A 21,190-nucleotide genomic window follows, 5' to 3' on the forward strand; every position below is an offset into this window, starting at 1 on the left:
AGCTACTAAAAGGTTCATACCTATTAAGAAATATTGTTCAAGGTTTAGGCCTAAATGGTTGTCAAATGAACTAATGAGACTCGTAACAGAGAAGAAAAATGCATGGGATGCATATAAATTATCAAGCGACTCAGAAGCCTATGGCAGATATAAGTTAATCTGTAATAAGGTCACAAAGGAGGTTCGGCAGGCGAAGGCAGATTACGAGAAATCCTTGGCAAAAGATGCTAAGAAAAACAGCAAGGATTTCTTTACTTATATAAACTCTAAAAGGAAGGGGATGAATCTGATTGGTCCACTTGACATCGATGGTTCGACTGTTGATGATCCTGCTCAGATAGCAAACAAACTGAATGAGTATTTTGCATCTACATTCACACATGAGGAATTATTAAGGTTTGAAAATGGCAGAAGGTTATCAAATTGTAGCAGGATACTTAATGATTTTGTAATACCTGAAAGCAAAGTGGAGGAGAAATTGTTGAAGTTAAACGTAAGAAAAGCACCTGGGGTGGATGGGATCTATCCAGTTATATTAAAGGAGGCGGCAAAACAACTAAGCAAACCCTTAGCCATAATTATGAGAGCATCCTTGGACTCAGGGGAGGTTCCCACGGACTGGAGATGTGCAAATGTATCCCCAATTCACAAAGGGGGATCGAAGGGTGACACGAGTAATTACAGACCAGTTAGTTTAACTTCTGTTCCGGGTAAAATAATGGAGTCACTGGTTAAAGATGCATTGCAGGATCATCTAGACAAGACTGCAGCAATAATTCAGACACAGCATGGGTTTGTTAAGGGAAAGTCTTGTCTGACAAATTTGATAGGATATTATGATGTGGTTACAAAGGAACTGGATGCGAAAAATAATTTTGATATCATATATTTGGATTTCAGGAAAGCTTTTGACACTGTTGCGCATGGAAGACTATTGTACAAATTGGAGCAGAATGGTATTAAGGGTAAGTTGCTACAATGGATAAAAGGATGGTTAAGTGCTAGAAGACAGAGGGTGGTAATCAATGGGTGCTGCTCTTCTTGGACTAATGTTATTAGTGGAGTCCCACAGGGTTCGGTGTTAGGTCCACTGTTGTTTTGTATATTTATCAATGATATTGATGAAGGTACATCAGGCTTAATGTCGAAGTTTGCAGATGATACAAAGGTTGGTAGGGTTGTTAATGACAGTAATGGCAGTGTGCTACTGCAACAGGATCTAGATAATTTGGGCAGATGGGCTAAGAAGTGGCAACTGAAGTTTAACCTTGACAAATGCAAAGTACTACATATGGGTACAAGTAACCCCAGAGAAACGTACCAACTGTGTGGTACTACACTTAAGGTGGTAGAAAATGAAAAAGACCTGGGAGTAATTGTGCAGGCAGATATGAAGTTTTCTGAGCAATGCAGACAGGCTGCCAGAGCAGGTCATGGGGTTTTGTCAATGATATATAGGAATTTTGCTAGCAGGGAAAAGGAGGTGATTATCCCTCTGTATAAGGCAATGGTCAGGCCACGGCTTGAGTACTGCGTACAGGTCTGGAGGCCTCATTTTAGGAAGGATGTAGATTTACTTGACCGTGTACAGAGAAGGGCAACAAGATTGGTGAGGGGAATGAAGGGATCCTCTTACCAAGAGAGGCTTAAGTTCTGCAAATTGCAGTGGCTGGAGACTAGGCACCTGCGCGGTGATCTGATTGAGGTATATAAGGCCTTGAATGGGTTGAGCACGCTGAATTCTGATGGGATCCTTCCACTTGGTCAGATTACGAATCTAAGGGGGCATAAATATTAAGAAAAGACAGATGTAGAATAGATGTGCGGAAATTTTCCTTTAGCCAGCGGGTGGTTAATTGCTGGAACAAACTTCCATCTGTTGTTGTGGAAGTTGATAGGTTGAATAAATTTAAGGAGGAACTGGACAGGCATTTGGAGGGAATGTTGTGATTTTTTTTTTTTTTTTTTTGGTTGATGCTGCATAAGCTCATACATTTGCTTTCTTGCATCACATGCCACTACTACTACTACTACTACTATTTTATTTGCAATGTCACAATTTTTCAAATTGTGACATTGGAAATAATTGGACATCGTCACCCAATACGCACTTTCCCTCCAGTTTTTCCCTCCACATTGCCATTTTGGAAGGAAACACTGTAGGAAGACAATATCAAATACCTGTAGTGCAAGAACTAATGTTTCTTAAAGCAAAAGCCAGACTAGTGAAGGTGGTAAAGCCAAAAGTGTCCCCCAACCACCAATAGCCTCCCTGCAATCCAAAAAATATTTGAATCTAATTGTTCTCCCCAAAAGAACAGGTCTGCTAACTAGAAGAGATCAAGCTGACATTTAGAATCTAAGATTTTTCTTAGCCATATTGAGTAAGTACAGGTAAACAACTGAAAAAAGCTGTTTTTGAAGATGGACTCAGAATGGGCCAAAACCCCAAATGTCAGCCATGAAAACTATGCCATTTGAGTTACCAAACATTCATAGTCTTCTGGGTATAGTTTACTAAAAGGGGGGGGTGGGGGTTGCCAAAAACCACAATATTGAAATGATGCTATGGGGGTAGAGGCATCCGTGACCCGTCTCCCCGAAGCTACTGTGAACGAAATTCGCTTCAAGACAGCTTCAATTCTTCAGCATGTCTGCCCTGCTGCCTCTAATTTCCACCACCGCCAACATGCTGCCCTTAATTCTATGAGTAATGACAGTTCCGTTGTCATTCTACCGTCCAACAAGGACACCACATGGTTGTGATGGATCGTCCTGAATATCTAAGTAAGGCTCTCTCTCTTCTGTTCAACCTAATGTCTATGAACTGGGTCAGGACCCTCCCATCAAAGTCTTGGAGCAACTGGAATCCAAAGTAAATAAATTAGATAATGATTGGTTTAAGTCCAGAAAGAATTCAAAAATCCACACGTTGGTAATTACACGACACGGACTGCCAGCTCCCCCATTTCTATGGCCTACCGAAAGTGCACAAGCCAGACATTCCTTTAAGACCAGTTGTCTCTTGCTGCAATTCTTCAACATATAAACTGTCGAGTATGTCGTCCGTTTACTAACACCCCTAGTAGGAAATACCAGTCACACTGTTTTGAACAGTGAGGAATTCCTACTCCTCATCAAACATCTTACAGTTCCTGAAGACAAGATCATGGCATCGCTTGACATTGTCTCTTTATTTACTTCCATTCCTGTGCAGCAAGCCATCATATATACAAAGCACCTTTTGAATAGTTTTGTTTATTACAGTTAAGTTTTACAAATTACAGTGTCTGGGGAATAGGCACCAGCGAGGTGATCTGATAGAGGTGTATAAAGCCTTGAATGGTTTGAGCCTGCTCAATGCTGATGGGATTCTTCCTCTTGCTCAGAATAATCACCTGAGAGGGCCTAAATTCAAATTGAGAAAAGACAGATGTAGGATAGACGTGAGGAAATTTGCCTTTAGCCAGCGGGTGGTTGGTTGGTGGAATAGACTTCCATCCCTTGTCGTGGAAGTTGATATCCTAAATAAGTTTAAGGCTCAGCTGGACAGGTATTTCGAATGAACAGAGGGGTGAAGTGGATGTGGTTATTTTTTATTTATTTATTTATTATTATTATTTTATTTTATTTTTTTTTTTTTTTGGCTGATGCTGCATAAGCTTGCTTTCTTGCATCAAATGCCTCTACTAATGCTAATGCTAATATAGACACCAACTTACCGGACAAAATATCTCTATCCACAGAGCATATCTGTACTGCCCTCTGTGCTTGTCCAGTAGTATGGTCACATTTGGTGACTCTCTCCCTTCAGACAAATACACAGCATGGCTATGGGCACCCCCGTCAGTTCCGTCGTTGCTAACATTGTGATGGAGGAGATGGGGGAACACATATTCCCGAACTTGCCAGTCCCTCACTCTCTGGTGTCATTATGTTGACGATGTGTTCACTATTATCCCCTGAGGTTCAGAGACACAACTACTACATCTCAACTCCCTATCTTCCTTCATCCAGTTCACAAAAGAATTAGAGTCAAGCAACACCCTTTCCTTCCTGGATGTCCTGGTGAAGTATATAGGCCCACATCTGGAAACTTCAGCATACCAAAGGCCCATGTTCTCTGGCCAATTTACCAACTGCAGGTCAGTGCATGCCTCCTGCCACCTGTCCAGTACTGAGGACACACTACTCTCTCGAGCCTGGAGTCATTCCAGCTCCATGGAGGTGCCGAGCGCAAAGAAGTTTCTAAGATAAGAGCTGACCTCACCAACTGTGGCCTTCCCACCTATGTCTTGGACAAGCCCATGAGCTTGCTGCATGTCTGAGCCCCCCCCCCCATAGCAATGAGATAATATCTACCCCTTACATCCCATATTACCCGGCTGCTTGAGATTGCATTTCTGAAATCTTACGAGGGTACGGATAAAGTACCTGCAACTTCCCGGTAGAGGATTGCGATCTCTTGTCTCAAGGGTGAATACACCCGTCCGTCCCCCCTCTTTTACACAGCGGTGCGATTTACCGCATCACATGCCACGGTTGTAACAGCTGCTGTGTGGGGGAAATTGCCAGAAGGCTCCAGGACCACTTCTCTGAACACGAAATGGCCATTTGATTAGCTGACTCTGCACACTCTATAGTTGCAGAGCATTATTGGTCGATGCAATATGACTTCAATCCCAGACGTGATACCAAGGTGGTTGACCAAGCCCACCATTACCGTCAATGACTCTGGCTCGAGTCACTACACATATCTGGTTGTCATAGCTTTTTAACCGCAATAGCAGTGTTACAGCATAACAAATGCTGGCAAACAGCCCATGTATGCAGCCAGGATCTACAAAAATTACGTAGTTCTACACTATAATGCTTTAGCATTTGCACATCCTCAGACATGATCTCTCTTTTTACTCAGCACGACCACACTCTGCACATTCCATTTTTAAAGTTTCATATTTTATATTTATGTATGCATTCATGCAGCTGACGAAGAAATACTTAAATCTTGAAAGCTCCTGTTAATTAATTACTTATTAAACCTAGTTAGTGTTTCTACCGGTCGCACTGAATTTCTTTACTCATCTATGGAACCTAGTACCCCAGGCTTCTTTAATTTCAATAATTTTTCCTTTTGACTTGCAGCTGTAAATGCAACCATTCTTGGAAAAGAAGGTATGATACCACTTCTTGTTTCTTTGCTTGGGGGCACTAAACAAAAACTCTCTTTAGTATCTGCATACATTATGGAAGCATTTGCTGTTGCTACTCGCTCAAGTAAGTGTTCTTGTTTAACTATTTATAAGTGTACACATTATATTGATGTCTGATAGCGATAATAATTTTCATTATTGAGATAATAATATATATTTTTTTACATGCGGCGCTTATCTGAAGTGATAGCCGTGGTTTTTGAATATTGGGATAGATTTGGTACACATTTTAATGCATTTTGATTACTGACTTTTTGAATTTATTATAAATACAGTTTCTGTAGTTCTGATCATACAGCTAATCACCCAGCTTTGGCCTGCTGTGATCCCATGGTTAGTTTGTGTAGCCCACAAACTAACCCACAAACTAACCACAGGATTAGTTTGTATGGCTTTATGTATGGATTAGTTTGTGTAGCCCACAAACTAACCACAGGATTAGTTTGTATGGCTGTTGTGATGGGAAAATGTATGGCTGTTGTGAACTCTAGTGGCAAAAATCTTGCTGCCCTTAATAATCCGGGTATATATGCAGCCACAATGAATATGTAACCTCATTTGGCCAAAGCCTCTCTGTAGTTAGGGAAGGATGCTACATGGTTGTTTTCCATTTGATTATTATTATATTAAAACCACTCTAATACCACATGAAAATTAATAATATAGTTTATTAGGCCGTTTGCCTACATTACTATGTATAGTAATATATGTGAATAGCCTGTTAAACTATATTATTAATTTAATATAATAATAACCTTCAAGGCCTCTCTCTCTCAAGAATAAATGGAAAGTTTTTTTTTTAGTTCAGAAGCTGTGTTAAATTATATTTATATTTAGTATTAGCATTAGCAATGGCCACATGGTGCAAGGAAGCCTATGGCTTATGCTGCACCAGCCGAAAAAAAAAAAATAAATAAATAAATAAAATAATAATAAGAAGAAAATTTAAAAAAAAAATTAATAAAAGGAAAGGAAATAGACAACCTATGCGTTTCCCTCCACCCGTAGGTAACTATCCAGCTGACCTTTGAATTTCCTCAAACTGTCAGCCTCTACCACCTGTGTAGGTAACTTATTCCAGTAATTTATAACTCGCTGGCTAAAGTAAAACTTCCTGCAATCCGGTCTAAACATCTTCCCCCGTAACTTGAATTTCCAGCCCCTAGTTCTAGAATCATTTATAACCGTGAAAATTTTGGCCTCATTCATTTTACTTATGCCTCTCAGAGCCTTAAACACCTCAATCAAGTCTCCTCTAAGGTGCCTAGCTCTGCAACCCACATATTCAAAGTCTATCCTCATATAGACACCCTTTTGCTGATCCCACCAGGTGAGTTACCTGTCTTTGGACCCTTTTCAGAAGCTAAATCTCTTTCTTTAGGTGCGGTCTCCATACTTCAACACAGCATTCTAAGTGTGGTCTAACAATAGCCTTATGTAATGGGATTATGACTTCCTTATCTCTTCTAGCAAAAAGTTCAATAAGTCATATCGATAGGACACCATGGGCTTTCTTCCAACCTGTCTATATATCTGACCATATCATAACACCCAAGTCCCTTTCCTCCACTACTGGCTTTAATTCACTCCACCAAGTATATAAGTTATTTTGGGGTTCCTGTTCCCAAGGTGTAATACCTTATACTTTGCTGGATTAGCATTAGTAGAGGCACATGATGCAAGAAATCAAGCTTATACAGCATCAGCCAAAAAAAAAAAAAAAACCCCTTCCCATTTCACTGATCCAGTCATTCCAAATGTTTTTCTAGTTCTGCCTTGAATTTATTTTAGCTATCAACTTCCACAATGACAGTTGGAAGTTTGTTCCAGCAATCAACTACCTGCTGGCTAAAGGCAAACTTTTGCACATCTGTTGTAGAACTGTCTTTCCTCAGTTTGAATCTATGCCCCCTCAGGTTTGTAATCTGGGCAAGAGGAAGAATCTTATCAGCATTAAGCCTGCTCAATCCATTCAAGGCCTTATACACCTCAATCAAATCGCCTCGCAGGTGTCTAGTCTCCATTTTTCTCCAGCAGCAATTTGCAGAACTTAAGCCTTTCTTCATAAGAGCACCCCTTTGTTCCCTTCACCAGTCTTGTTGCCCTTCTGTACTCATTCTAGCAACTCTACATCCTTCCTAAAATGATGCTTCCAGACCTGTACACAGTACTCAAGGTGTGGCCTGACCATTGCCTTATACAAGGGAATAATCACCTCCTTATCCCTGCTCCCAAAATTCCTGTATATCATTGACAAAACAACATGACCTGTCCTGGCAGCCTGTCTGCATTGCTCAGAAAACTTCGTATCCGACTGCACAATTACTTCCAGGTCTTTTTCATTTTCTACCACCTTAAGTGTAGTACCACACAGTTGGTACGTTTCTCTGGGGTTACTTCTACCCATATTCAGTACTTTGTATTTGTCAATGTTAAACTTCAGTTGCCACTTCTCAGCCCATCTACCCATATCCTGTTGCAGAAGCATACTGTCATTACTATTATTAACAACCCTGCCAACCTTTGTATCATCTGCAGACTTTGACATTAAGCTTGATATATCTTCATTAAATAAACAAAACAACAATGGTCCCAACACCGAACCCTGAGGGACACCACGCAGAGCAGTACCCATTGTCACCACTCTCGGTTTTCTCCCACTCAACCATCCTTTTATCTATTGTAGCAACTTGCCCTTAATGCCATACTGCTCCAGTTTGTATAGCAGTCTTCCATGTGCAACAGTATCAAAAGCTTTCCTGAAATTCAAGTATATGATATCAAAATTATTTTTTGCATCCAGTTCCTCTGTGACCACACTCTAGTATCCAATCAAATTGGTCAGACAAGACTTCCCCTTTTGACTGTATTAGCATCTGTGTCTGAATTATCGCTGCAGTCTTGTCTAAATGATCCTGCAATGCTTCTTTAACCAGTGACTCCATTATTTTACCCGGAACAGAAGTTAAACTAACAGGTCTGTAATTACTTGTGTCACCCTTTGATCCCCCTTTGTGAATTGGAGATACATTTGCACATCTCCAGTCCGTGGGGACTTCCCCCGATTCTAAGGATTATAGCATAGCTGCCATTTTTCTGACCATCCCTGATGCCTATCTAGGTCACTCTGAAGAAGTTCTGCTTGGCGGCGATCATTAACTACTCTATCGGGGTGCCTCCGTAGCCAGGTGGGCAGGAACAGCTGTGCGTAACACCCGTTTCTTGATTAGACCGGGGTTCGAGCCTGTGACCACCAAATACGGAGGATGCAGAAAGGTCAGGGAATGACCACCGCATATCCCTGGAGCAATATGGCCTTAGTTGCTAATGCTCCTAAAAACCAAATAACAACAACTACTCTATCAATCTTTATATCATCTGAAAATTTAGACATTGCGTCCTCTATCCCTTCATTCATTTATGAAAATCAAAGACAACAGTGGTTCTAATACTGATCCTTGGGGAACCTCACTTCTTATATCAGCTGAATCTGAGGAATAACCATTTATCACAACCCTCCTTCCCTGAAGCCATCCTGCTATCCATCTAAGGATATTCCCTGTAATTCCAACTTGTTCCTGTTAATAAAGTAACTGCTCATGTTTGAATGAGTCAAATGCTTTGCTGAAATCCAAATAAACAATTTATATTAATTATATTGCTTAATTAATATGAATACTTCTTTCTTTTTCAAATTCTGTAGAATTATAAACAATGTACCAATAATAATAATTCACAAATTCTATGATAAATTTATACGAAAAATTTGAATATAGTGATATCACAGTGTGATTTTAAGCTCTGGAACACATTTATACTTATCAGACAGGTATAGAAGTACCATTTATCACCAATCTATCAAGTGAGAAGTACCATTTATCACCAATCTATCAAGTGAGAAGTACCATTTATCACCAATCTATCAAGTGAGAAATACCATTTATCACTAATCTATCAAGTGAGAAGTACCATTTATCACTAATCTATCAAGTGAAAAGTGAGTAAAATGTCTTCATGCAAGTGTTTGAACCATCCAAACTTATTTTGTTATATTTATGGAAGTTATGTAGTCCTCAAGTAAAAAGACAAGATATTACAGAATTTGTAAAAAAACGTAAGTGTATTGTGCTTATTTTAGAGTAAAACTTGATGACCAAGATAAACAATCGGCTTCACATAAAGTTTGCTGGACCTCTGTTGAGACTGTGGAAAAAGGGTAAAAAGAAGGCTATGCCATTTGCACTTCCCATGGTTTGGCAGGAGCCTACAAATCACTGTAATGACTGTTACTTTTGCTTAGTTAATGTAGAGGGATACAATGCAAAGAGTAAGAAGGGCACTGTGTATCCTAATATTCCATTTGCCATTAGACCAGTCCACATGGAGATAACCTGCCAATTCCATGGCCTCTGCTTATGTTGGAGAATGTGGCAGCAAAGAATGCTGAAAGTGAAGTTTCTGAAGATAAATCTGAAGTCTACATGCCTGGAGACATTGGGCCCAACCCTGAACTTTCAAATCACTGCATGAAATCAATGATCTGGTAAGAGATTTAAATTTACCAAAGGAATCTGCAAAACTCCTTGGTTCTAGACTTAATTCAAAAAATCTTCTAGCACATGGGAATGTTTTCTTATGGCACAGACACAGAGAATGAGAACTAGTCCACTACTTTTCTGAGGACGATTCTATGGTTTTTGCAGTAATATAAATGACTTAATAAGCTATTTAGGAATTAGTTACAATTCTACATAGTTGCAACTTTTTATTCTCATCAAAGAGGAGTCTCAAAGGTGTGTTGCTCCACAGTGAAATAAATAAGTGTCAATTCCAGTGGCTCACTCTGTGTATTTGAAAGAAACATATGAGAACTTGAAGAACATGAGTGTCAAGATACATTTTTTAAACTCCCACTTGATGACTTCCAAGAAATCTAGCAAGTGTTAGTAAAGAACAGAGTGAGAGGCTTCACCAATACATTAAAGACATGGAGATGAGGTACCAGGGGAGGTAGAATGTCACCATGATAGCTGACTATTGCTGGATGCTGAACAGGGACTGTAAAATTAAAAGATCCTTTTTTGTGGAATTTTTCTAGCAGGGATAAGGAGGTGATTATTCCCTTGTATAAGGCAATGGTCAGGCCACACCTTGAGTACTGTATACAGGTCTGGAGGCCTCATTTCAAGAAGGATGTAGAGCTGCTGGAATGAGTACAGAGAAGGGCAACAAGATTAGTGACTGAAACAAAGGGTTGCTCTTACGAAGAAAGGCTTAAGTTTTGAAAATTGCAGTGTCTGGAGACTAGGCACCAGCAAGGTGATCTGATAGAGGTGTATAAAGCCTTGAATGGTTTGAGCATGCTCAATGCTGATGGGATTCTTCCTCTTGCTCAGAATAATCACCTGAGAGGTCATAAATTCAAATTGAGGAAAGACAGATGTAGGATAGATGTGCGGAAATTTGCCTTTAGCCAGTGGGTAGTTGGTTGGTGGAACAGACTTCCATCCCTTGTTGTGGAAGTTGATAGCCTAAATAAATTTAAGGTGCAGCTGGACGGACAGGTATTTCGAATGAACGGAGAGGTGAAGTGGAAGTTTTTTTTTTTTTTTTTTTTTTGGCTGATGCTGCATAAGCTTGCTTTCTTGCATCATATGCCTCTACTAATGCTAATGCTAATAAAGCCTTTGAATGGTTTGAGCATGCTCAATGCTGATGGAATTCATCCTCTTGCTCAGAATAATCATTTGAGAGGGCATAAATTCAAATAGAGGAAAGACAGATGTAGGATAGCTGTGCGGAAGTTTGCCTTTAGCCAGCAGTTGGTTGGTTGGTTGGTTGGTTGGTTGGTGGAACAGACTTCCATCCTTTATTGTGGAAGTTGATAGCCTAAATAAATTTAAGGGTGAGCTGGACAGGTACTTGGATTGAACGGAGGAGTGAAATGGGAGTGTGTTTTTTTTTTTTTTTGGCTGATGCTGCATAAGCTTGCTTTCTTGCATCATATGCCTCTACTAATGCTAATGCCAATTTGACGCTGGAGAGATTGTGTAAGGCTGAAGGGGGATAATTTTTTTCAGCGTGGTCTGTATTTGCTGACAGGAGAGACTGCTGTACAGGGATGAGATACACTTAAATAGAAAGGGTGTAAGAATATTTGCTGATGCTATCGAGGCAGTGTTAAGTGGGTCGGAATACTGCTAGCTTGGGGGGGGGGATTCACAGACTAAAAGATTAACAGTAGCTGCAGGCAGAGGCGAAAGCAATTCTTGCACAGTTTCTATTGTAACGAGCAGCATCCTAAAAAGCAAGCTGCTGGGGGACTTCTAGAGATGCTGGGAGTCATCATGGAACAAATAAATACATGGGCTGTGTTAGGGTAACTAAGAGTAAGAAGAAGTGCATGTATACTTGCATGTACACCAATTCTAGAAGTATAGTAAATAAATTTGAAGACTTTGAAATGCTGATCAAGGCATCAATGGCAGATATTGTTGGAATATCAGAGACATGGTGTCACACAGATATAAGAAGTGCAGAATCGGAATTTGGGGAGTACAATATGTACAGAAAGGATAGACAGGGTAGGAAGGAAGGAAGGGTTATGCTGTTAGTTAAGAAACACACAAAATCTAAGGAAGTGCATCCAGTTGACATGGGTGGGCAGTGCTATGTTGAGTCAGTTTGGTGTGACATAAACACTGGGAAAAGGAAAATGAGAGTAGGAGTGTGTTATAGGCCTAATGACTCTGATGAGTACAATGAACAGTTGTGCAGAGAAATAGAGTAAGCCAGTAAATCAGAATGTCTTGTAATGGGAGATTTTAACTTTCCAGATATTGACTGGAAGTTGCGGGTCGGTCACTCACATGCTAGCAAGACTTTTGTGGATTTATTGGAGGACTGTGTTTTACAGCAACATGTTTGAGGGTCAACCAGAGGGGGTAATACTCTTGATCTGATTATCAGCAGTGATGACGCATGCATTAGGAATTTGCAGATAAAGGAACCACTAGGTGACAGTGATCACAGTCTAATGATGTGGGATTTACTTAAAGATGTAAGTACCATCAAGGATAAAGGGAAGGGTTTTTGCTTTCGTAAAGGTGACTACAGTGGTCTCAGGCAGTTTTTGAATTCTATACAGTGGGATCAGCTGATGATGTTAAAAACAGTTAATTCTAAATGGGAGGCCTGTAGGGAATTAATCTTGAAAGCTACTAGGCTTTTCATACCAACTAAGAAATATTGTTCAAAATTTAGGTCTGACTGTATGTCAGATGGACTAATGAGGTTCGTGGCAGAGAAGAAAAATGCGTGGGATGCATATATATTAGCAGGTGACACGGAAGCCTGTGGCAGATATAAGCTAGTCTTTAATCAATTCACAAAGGAGATTAGGCAAGCAAAGGCTGTTTATGAGAAATCCTTGGCAAAGGATACAAAGAAAAACAACAAAGACTTCTTTACTTGTGTAAACTGTAGAAGGAAGGGGAAGAATCAGATTGGGCCATTTGATGTTGGTAGTTCGACTTTTGATGATCCTGCTCAGATAGCTGACAAACTGAATGAATATTTTGCATCTACATTCACTCATGAGGAATTCTGTAAGGAAGGAGAAGACAGAAGTTTACTAAACTCTAACAGGGAGCTAAATGATTTTGTAATTGAGAGAGCAAAGTGGAGGAAAAATTGTTGAAGCTAAACATAAAAAAGACACCTTGGGCAGATGGAATCTATCCAGTTATATTTAAGGAGGTAGCTAGGGAAATAAGTAAACCTTGGCCATAATTATGAGAGCATCCTTAGATTCAGAGGAGGTCCCCTTAGTCTGGAGATGTGCAAATGTATCCCCAATTCACAAAGGGGATTTCTTGTCTGAACAATTTGATTGGATACTACAATGTGGTCACAAAGGAACTGGATGCAAAAAATTATTTTGATATCATATATAATTGGATTTCAGGAAAACTTTTGATACTGTTGTACATGGAAGACTGCTGTACAAATTGGAGCAGTATGGCATTAAGGGCAAGTTCCTGCAATGCATAAAGTGATGGTTGAGTGGGGGATGGCAGAGAGTGGTAATAAATGGACACTGCTCTACGTGGATTAATGTTATTAGTGGAGTACCCCTGGGTTCGGTTGTTTTGTTTATTTATTAATGATATCGATGAAGGTATATCAGGCTTAATGTCCAAGTTTGCAGATGATACAACAGTTGACAGGGTTGTTAATGATAGTAAAGACAGTATGGTATTGCAACAGGATCTAGAAAAGTTGGGCAGATGGGCCGAGAAGTGGAAACTGAAGTTTAATATTGAAATGCAAAGTACTGCATATGGATAGCAGCAATACCCAAGAGAAACGTACCAACTGTGTGGTACTACACTCATGGACGTGGAGAATGAAAAAGATCTGGGGGTAATTGTTCAGTCAGATATGAAGTTCTCTGAGCAGTGCAGATGGACTGTCAGAGCAAGTCATGGTAGTCAAATATATATAGGAATTTTTCTAGCAGAGACTAGGAGGTGAATATACACCTTTGTATAAGGCAATGGTCAGCCCTAACCTTGAGTACTGCGTACAGGTTTGGAGGCCTCATCTTAGGAAGGATGTAGAGGGATATTGCTAGAATCAGTACAGAAAAGGGCAAAAAGATTGGTGAGAGGAACAAAGGGGTACTCTTACCAAGAGAGGCTTAAGTTCTGCAATTTGCATCTGGAGACTAGGCACCTGCGAGGTGATCTGATTGAGGTGTACAAGGCCTTAAATGGCTGATGGGATACTTCTGCTTGCTGAGATTAAGAACCTGAGGGGGCATAGATTCAAATTGAATAAAGACAGTTGTAGAATAGATGTGCCTTTAGATATAGAATAAGAAGTTAGCTTTAGCCAGCGGGTATTTGATTGCTGGAACAGACTTCCATCTGTTGTTGTGGAAGTTGATAGCTTAAATAAATTTAAGGCTGAAATAGACAAACTAATGCCAATGCTAAAAGCTTTTGAAATGTTAAGAGCAACTGCTTGAGTTTCACCAATCCATTGAATTTGTCCACAGATTGGTATTACCTGCACCACACTTCTGAGGATGTGGCTGCTGGAAAAATCATTTGTCATTACTATGGTATGGTGTGGTGAGAACTGTGTAACTACATTGATGATTGGTATTTCTGCATGACAAAAACAAGTACAGCATCAAATATCCTAACGTACCATCTGCAGTAAGGTCTGTTTCAGATTAAGAAGGCCGCCAATACCATATCATCCAAAATCTTGGGATAATGGAAGCAGTGATGAATATAGTGAAGATTCTTGTGTTGCAGACTTTTCTGGACCATCCACTTCAACAGATTTGTGCTACTAATCACAAAATTATAATGCATTTCAGTTAATTAAACAAGGAGAATTGAATGACTCACTTTTGTGATTTAAAAATTTCTGCTTTAAATAACTTCCAGTTACTTGAAGCAGGAACTAAAGTTATGGTATGTTGAAATCGTAACAGTGTTTTTAAAATATTTCATTATTGAAAGGTATGTGTTTCTGTAAAGATATTCATGGTCTTTAAAATGAACTGGACATTGAACACAATCCTAATGAATGGTATATATATTTACTGATGCCTCAAAATTAAGTTTAAAAGCAGTTTTTTTGCACAATAGAAATGCATTTCCATCACTTTCTTTACTTCTTGCTGTTGTCTTGAGAGAAATATATAAAAGTAAGTCTAAGATCCTGAGTGAAGTAAAGTACCATGACTTTGCTTGGAATGTCTGGTGATCTTAGGATAATTGGATTACTCAGATTTTTTTCAAGGGAGAAGTAATATAAAATATGATCCACTGGTTGAACCAAAAAACGATTTTTCTTCCACCTGTGCCTATAATGCTTAGGTTAATGAATAATTTTGTTAAGACTCTGGATGAAGAAGGAAATGGCAACCTAAGGGAAGTGTTTCTCAATTTAACAGGTGAAAAACTGAAAGAAGGGATTTTCATTGGGCCTGAAATACAGACACTCCTCAAATATTATGTATTGGAAACAAAGCTACAGGATACTGATGCAGTTTGGCAATCATTTAAAGCAGAGGGATATGCCAAGTTTCCTGGAAGAAGAAAGAAGTTAATTAGGAATCTTTGGTGTCAACTTTACTGTAATGTTATAAAGATATGGACTGCCAGTTATTTTTGAAAATTTATTATCTTTATTCCTATCTCAATTTGAGAGATAAAAGTGATGGGCAATGGGAATGCTTTCATCAAGACATATGTATTATAGAGAAATGGTACCAAAATCATTGGGATACTGCGATGTTGGGAGATTATGGTTTCTTAAGAGGGAAAGCAGAACAGACTATAAGAAAAACTCTTGAGTTTTACTTATGGCAAACATTTCTAAAAAAAAAGAATATATGATGGGCATTCAATAAATTATCTACCTAAGGTACTTCCCATAGTTATATTTCAATGATTCATGATTTCTTATGTTCCTACATATCTCAACTTGAATCTTATTAATTTTGATACCACTATATTTTTAGGTTTGGCTGCTGTAATAGAAAGAAGGAAGACACTTTTTACACCTGTATCAAATTATGGATTTGCTAAAATTAGAGCATTGTTCAGTCACCAAGTTTCTTACCAAAGAAGGAAATGGGCCAAAGGCCATTCATGAAAGGATGGTGGCTGTGTATGGCCATAGGGCACCTTCAAATTACCAGGTGAAATTCTTGTCAAAACAATTCGAGTGGGGTTCAAAACAATTCGAGTGGGGTAGAGAGTCCATTGAAGATGATCAATGTCCAAGAAGGCCTGTGACAGTGACCACTCCAAAAATGTGCCAAGCTGTGGAATCTTGTGCTGAATGACAGATGTTTAAAGGTGTCCCAAATCTCTAGGGAATGTGTCATATCTGAGGGAACAGTTATAACCATCCTCCATGAATATTTGAGGATGACTAAGGTCAGTGCAAGGTGGGTCCCCAGATCTCTGACTCCTATGCAGAAGCAGTTCAGAGTATGCTGTTTTCAGGGGAATTTAGAGCTTTATGGAAGGGATTCTGAAACTTTCATTTCCAGAATTGTTATGGGTGATGAAACCTGGGTTCATCGCTGGGATCCTGAGACTAAGCAAGAATAAATGCTATAGAAAGCATAAGGGTTCTCCTCCACCCAAAAAAATTTGGACACAACCTTGAGCTGGCAAGATTATGGCTACCATTTTTTGGGATACTGAGCGAATTTTGTACATTCACTACTTGTAACACAAGCAGGTAGTCACTGGGTAGTAATATGCATCCCTACTGTACAACCTGAGGGATGTCATAAAGGGAAAAAAAACCATGGAAAACTTTCCAGAGGTGTGTTGCTTATTCACAATGCACTAGTGCACAGGTCACATGCTGTTGCTGCTGCTTTGAGAGACTGTGACTTAACAGAACTCTTACCCATCCACTTTACAGTTCAGATCTGGCCCCCAGTGACTATTTCCTGTTTCGACACCTCAGAAAAAATGTACATGGACGGTGCTTTGCTGATGATAATGAACTGAAGTCTGCTGTTTCTTCATTCTTTGATGGACAGGACAAAGAATTTTTTTTTTCTGGTTTTTCCTCATTGCCAACAAAATGGAACAAGTGTATTGAAGTTCAGAGAAATTACATTGAAAAATAAAAAAAGATTTTTGCCTCAATCTCATTTCCTTCATAGGTAGATAGATAATTTATTGAACATTCCTCATATACCAAATACGGAGGATGCGGAAAGGTCAGGGAATGACCACCGCATATCCCAGAGCAATATGGCCTTAGTTGCTAATGCTCCTAAAAACCAAATAACAATAATAAACAATTCCTCATATGTAGTATGTTATATATGTTGAATAGAATAACAAGAAACTGGAAACAGATAACAAAAAAATATTGAATTAGTCTAGTGCAGACAAAGACAGCAAATGTTAAACCGATGCAGAGCATGGACAATAAAGTAAGAAAAAAAAAATGAGGGAGATAGTGATAGCAGAGGAATAGAAGGTAACAAAATATAATAATTACAAAATTGATAAAATAAGGATGTTGCCATACAACTTACAAAATCAGCCTCTTGTCAGATGTCAACAGCCAGAATGAGAGCCAAAATTTTGTAAACAAAATAAATATCTTTTACAAGAATTAAAGGTGGGGGGGCATTTGAAAATGGCTTGTGAACTTTATTGACACTGTGAAGACGAGAAATTAAAAACTGCAGTCAACAACGGAAATTTCTAGAAATGTATAACTTATTAGTCTAATCTAAATAAAGGTATTTCAAAACAGAAAAAGCAAGTAGCCTTAAAAGAGAGCAAGAGACTTGAGATAAGCAAAGTTGTAAGCAACAGCTTGCAGAAAAAGTTAAATATAGATATAAAACTAAACAATAGTAGTACCTGGAAATAAATTTTAAACTAGACTCTAATTTTACTAGAATGGAAAAAATACCTTATATTGTAGAGACATGTGAAGAAAAGGTGGCAATACAGCTGTACACAGAACAAAACTAAATAATGTGCACCGATGAGATACAAACATAAAGTTATATGACAGCAGCACCTAATGATAAAATTTTTTTAAAACTAGAAATAACTAGAAACTAGGGGGGGGGGAAATGCATACATCTCATAATGACATCATACAAATGTAGTCATAAACTATTAGACGTATGCTGTTTTCATAATGTACAAGCCTAGAGTAAAAAAATGCAAAATAAGATGATAAAATGAGATATAAGCAGATGTATTACTTTAACCATAATCTGTAACTTTTCTTAAATTAATAGCTTAGCCTGTTCAACCACAAATTCTGTTCTATGAAATGGGACAAATGGATAGAGTAGGACAAAGTGTGGAAGTATTATGTAGCTGAAAAAAATTTTGAAATAAATAGCTACAAATTAAGCCGAAAAGTGGGAAATTTAGATCAGCACCTGGTATAATGCCGAGGCCAACAATGTGTGAAAACTCACGAGATACACAATGCAAACCACATGCACACACACAAAATAAAAAAATAAATAAAAATAATTTATGAGAAATCTGTAGTATGTTAATGGATTTTTAATTGGAACTTCCATCATTTTAATGTGTGACATTTCAGAGTTTTGCAATTTACAGTAGCTTGGTTGGTAGCCTAATATAGAAATCTGGTTGAATTTGAACCTCTGGCTGAGGGTAAGAGATGCTACATGTACTTGGAGGCTCTAAGAATGGCCAGTGTAATGGAATTTTTATGGTTATTGGTTCTGTCTAGTAGGGTGCAGTAAGTTGACCACTGATATGAGGAGATACAACCCAAGCAATCAACATGATATATCACACTGTATCTGAACATAATGGTTTTTGGGCATAATGGATTTGATTTTTGCCTAATTTTATAACCAGACAGAACATGATGACTATTTCAATATTGAAAAAATGATGCTAAATTTTTAAAATTGTGAATATATAAAAGGTGGTATATTTTTTTTATATGAGCCAGTCTTGCAACATTTGGTACAGAGAAATACTTATTATTATTATTAGCCATATGGTGCAAGTAAGCCTAAGGCTTTTGCTGCACCAGCTAAAAAAAAAAAAAAAGAAATTCTGAGTTACCCTGAGAGAGAGAGAGAGAGGTTTGGTTTGGTTTTTTTTTTTTTAGGAGCATTAGCAACTAAGGCCATATTGCTCCGGGATATGCGGTGGTCATTCCCTGACCTTTCCACATCCTCCGTATTTGGTGGTGACGGGCTCGAACCACGGTCTAATCAAGAAGCATGTGCTACGCACTGCTGCTCCTTCCCACCTGGCTACGGAGGCGCCCCGGAGAGAGAGAGAGAGAGAGAGAGAGAGAGAGAGAGAGAGAGAGAGAGAGAGAGAGAGAAAAGAATGATGATATCCAGCTCAGGATCCTGGGTGTGCCATGCCCATACTCAAAAGATGTGAGCCCCTGGGGAATTTTGTTTAGAACATTCGTTTAATGCTGTAATTAATGATATCTCTTAATTGATTTCTTAAGGGAGGATCTCGGCTGACCAGTCTGATTAGTTACCATTAGCAAAAAATAGTTTTGACATCATATAGTTAGTTTCAATGAAGGATTTGATACTATTTGACATTAAGAAATTTTTTTTAAAATTGGAGCACTGTGGCATTGGCAACAAGTCACTGCTATGGATAAAGGGATGGTTAAGTGTCAGGAGATAGTGATTATTAATGATCACTGCTCTCCATGGGCTAATGTTAAGAGTGGAGAGCCTTTGAATATTTGGTATTGGACTTATTACTACTTCACAAGCAATTATATTGATACACCAACCATGTTGTATTAAAATAATAATTTACCTTTAATACTGCAAAATAATATACATAACATAGATATTTACAATTGAAACTATTTACAATAAAATATATAGTATAAATTAAATTAAATAAAAGTGATAAAAGCATTATAAAACGTTAAAATATATTAAAATACATTAAAATACTAAAATACCGGATACCGAACTTTCAGAAGCATCTACCTCCTTTCTCAACAGTACATTTTTACTTGCAACACATCCTTAAATAATAGCAGGTTCACAGCTCACGTGGTTCCACAGGCGCATGGGCGGTATTCCCCCATGCTTACTAGAACCGGAAATGGCTCGAGAGCATGCCAGGTGGAATCGGTCATCCATCCATGTACTACAGCCTTAAGGAGGGGATGCATACGAACTCCCTTGTCTCTGTTAATGGTATTATTCTCGGATGAACAAATTTGTAAGCTCTCAGGCCATTTGCGGTCCCAAAATCTATGAGCACAGTCAACGATGACAGCTTCGTCTGGGGAGATCTGATGATGCTTCTCCCAAAAATGTTCTGCCACAGCAGACTTCCCATAATCCGCGGTCTTTATAGCATTCATATGTTCCCCCAGATGGTCCTTGAACCGGCGCCTTGTTTCACCAACATAACACTCCTCACAATCCAGGCACTTAATTGAGTCAGACTAAAACTGCACCTTTTAACCTCAGTCTTAGTCAGAGAAAAACCCTCATAGAACTTAGACAGGATGACAAAATCGTAATATTACCCGCCGATAAAGGCAGATCAATTGTGATAATGGATAAAGAGGAATATTTCAAAAAAGCCTTAGACCTTCTACAGGATAGTTCCACATATAGAGTTACCCGGAGAAATCCACTAGTCGGCTTAGGATGACAGGTTAATAGGATGTTACAACTTTGGCTGAAAGCGGGAAAAATTACTAAGGAGGTGTTCTGGACTTTACACACAACAGGATGTCAGCTACCCTACATTCTATGGTCTTCCGAAAACACATAAGGAGGGGGTCCCACTCAGACCGATCGTATCTTTTATTGGTAGTCCTACCCATGCTTTATCCAGATGTTTAGCCAAGTTGATTTCTCCCATAGTTGGACGTTCCATCTTTACTATTAAGGACAGTAAGGACTTTGTAACATTTGTAAAGGAACAGGGTATAGAAGAGGGTGAGACTATGATATCTTTTGATGTAATGTCTCTGTTTACGTGCATTCCCATTGAACATGGAGTACGATGTGTAAGAATGGCCCTAGAGAAAGATGATACTCTAAGTATCAGGACTCTCCTTAATGTAGAAGATATTTGTAGTGGTGTGGGGCTTTGTCTGTCCAGCACTACTATGGTATTTCATGATGTTATGTATAAGCAGGTTCACGGTGTGGCAATGAGTTCTCCCATAAGTGCCATTGTAGCAAATTTGGCTGTGGAAGAATTGGAAACCAGGATTTTTTGATGGATTGGATCCCCCCATGCGCAAATGGAAAAGGTATGTCGATGACACGTTTACCATTATTCGGAGGGGGAGAAAGGATGAGGTTCTTAGTTTTCTCAATAGCTTATCCCCATTCATTCAGTTTACCTCAGAGGTGGAAGTGGATGGTACCCTCCCGTTCCTTGATGTATTGGTCTATAGAGAAG

The 21,190-nt window shown here is 38.9% G+C and overlaps 1 protein-coding gene across 1 annotated transcript in view; it reads left to right on the top strand.

Annotated features, from left to right (window-relative positions):
* LOC150089381 (cytosolic carboxypeptidase 1-like) overlaps nucleotides 1-21,190 on the top strand; it is a 669,910-nt gene that overhangs the window by 254,695 nt on the left and 394,025 nt on the right. The window contains exon 8 of the mRNA XM_090389963.1: nucleotides 5,146-5,277. Coding sequence (XP_090246089.1) covers nucleotides 5,146-5,277 — 132 coding nt within the window. The remainder of the gene's footprint in view (nucleotides 1-5,145; nucleotides 5,278-21,190) is intronic.

The sequence above is a fragment of the Mastigoproctus giganteus genome, chromosome 2, assembly GCF_048544385.1.
Source record: "Mastigoproctus giganteus isolate SK-2022 chromosome 2, ASM4854438v1, whole genome shotgun sequence".
NCBI classification, from domain to species: Eukaryota; Metazoa; Arthropoda; class Arachnida; order Uropygi; family Thelyphonidae; genus Mastigoproctus; species Mastigoproctus giganteus.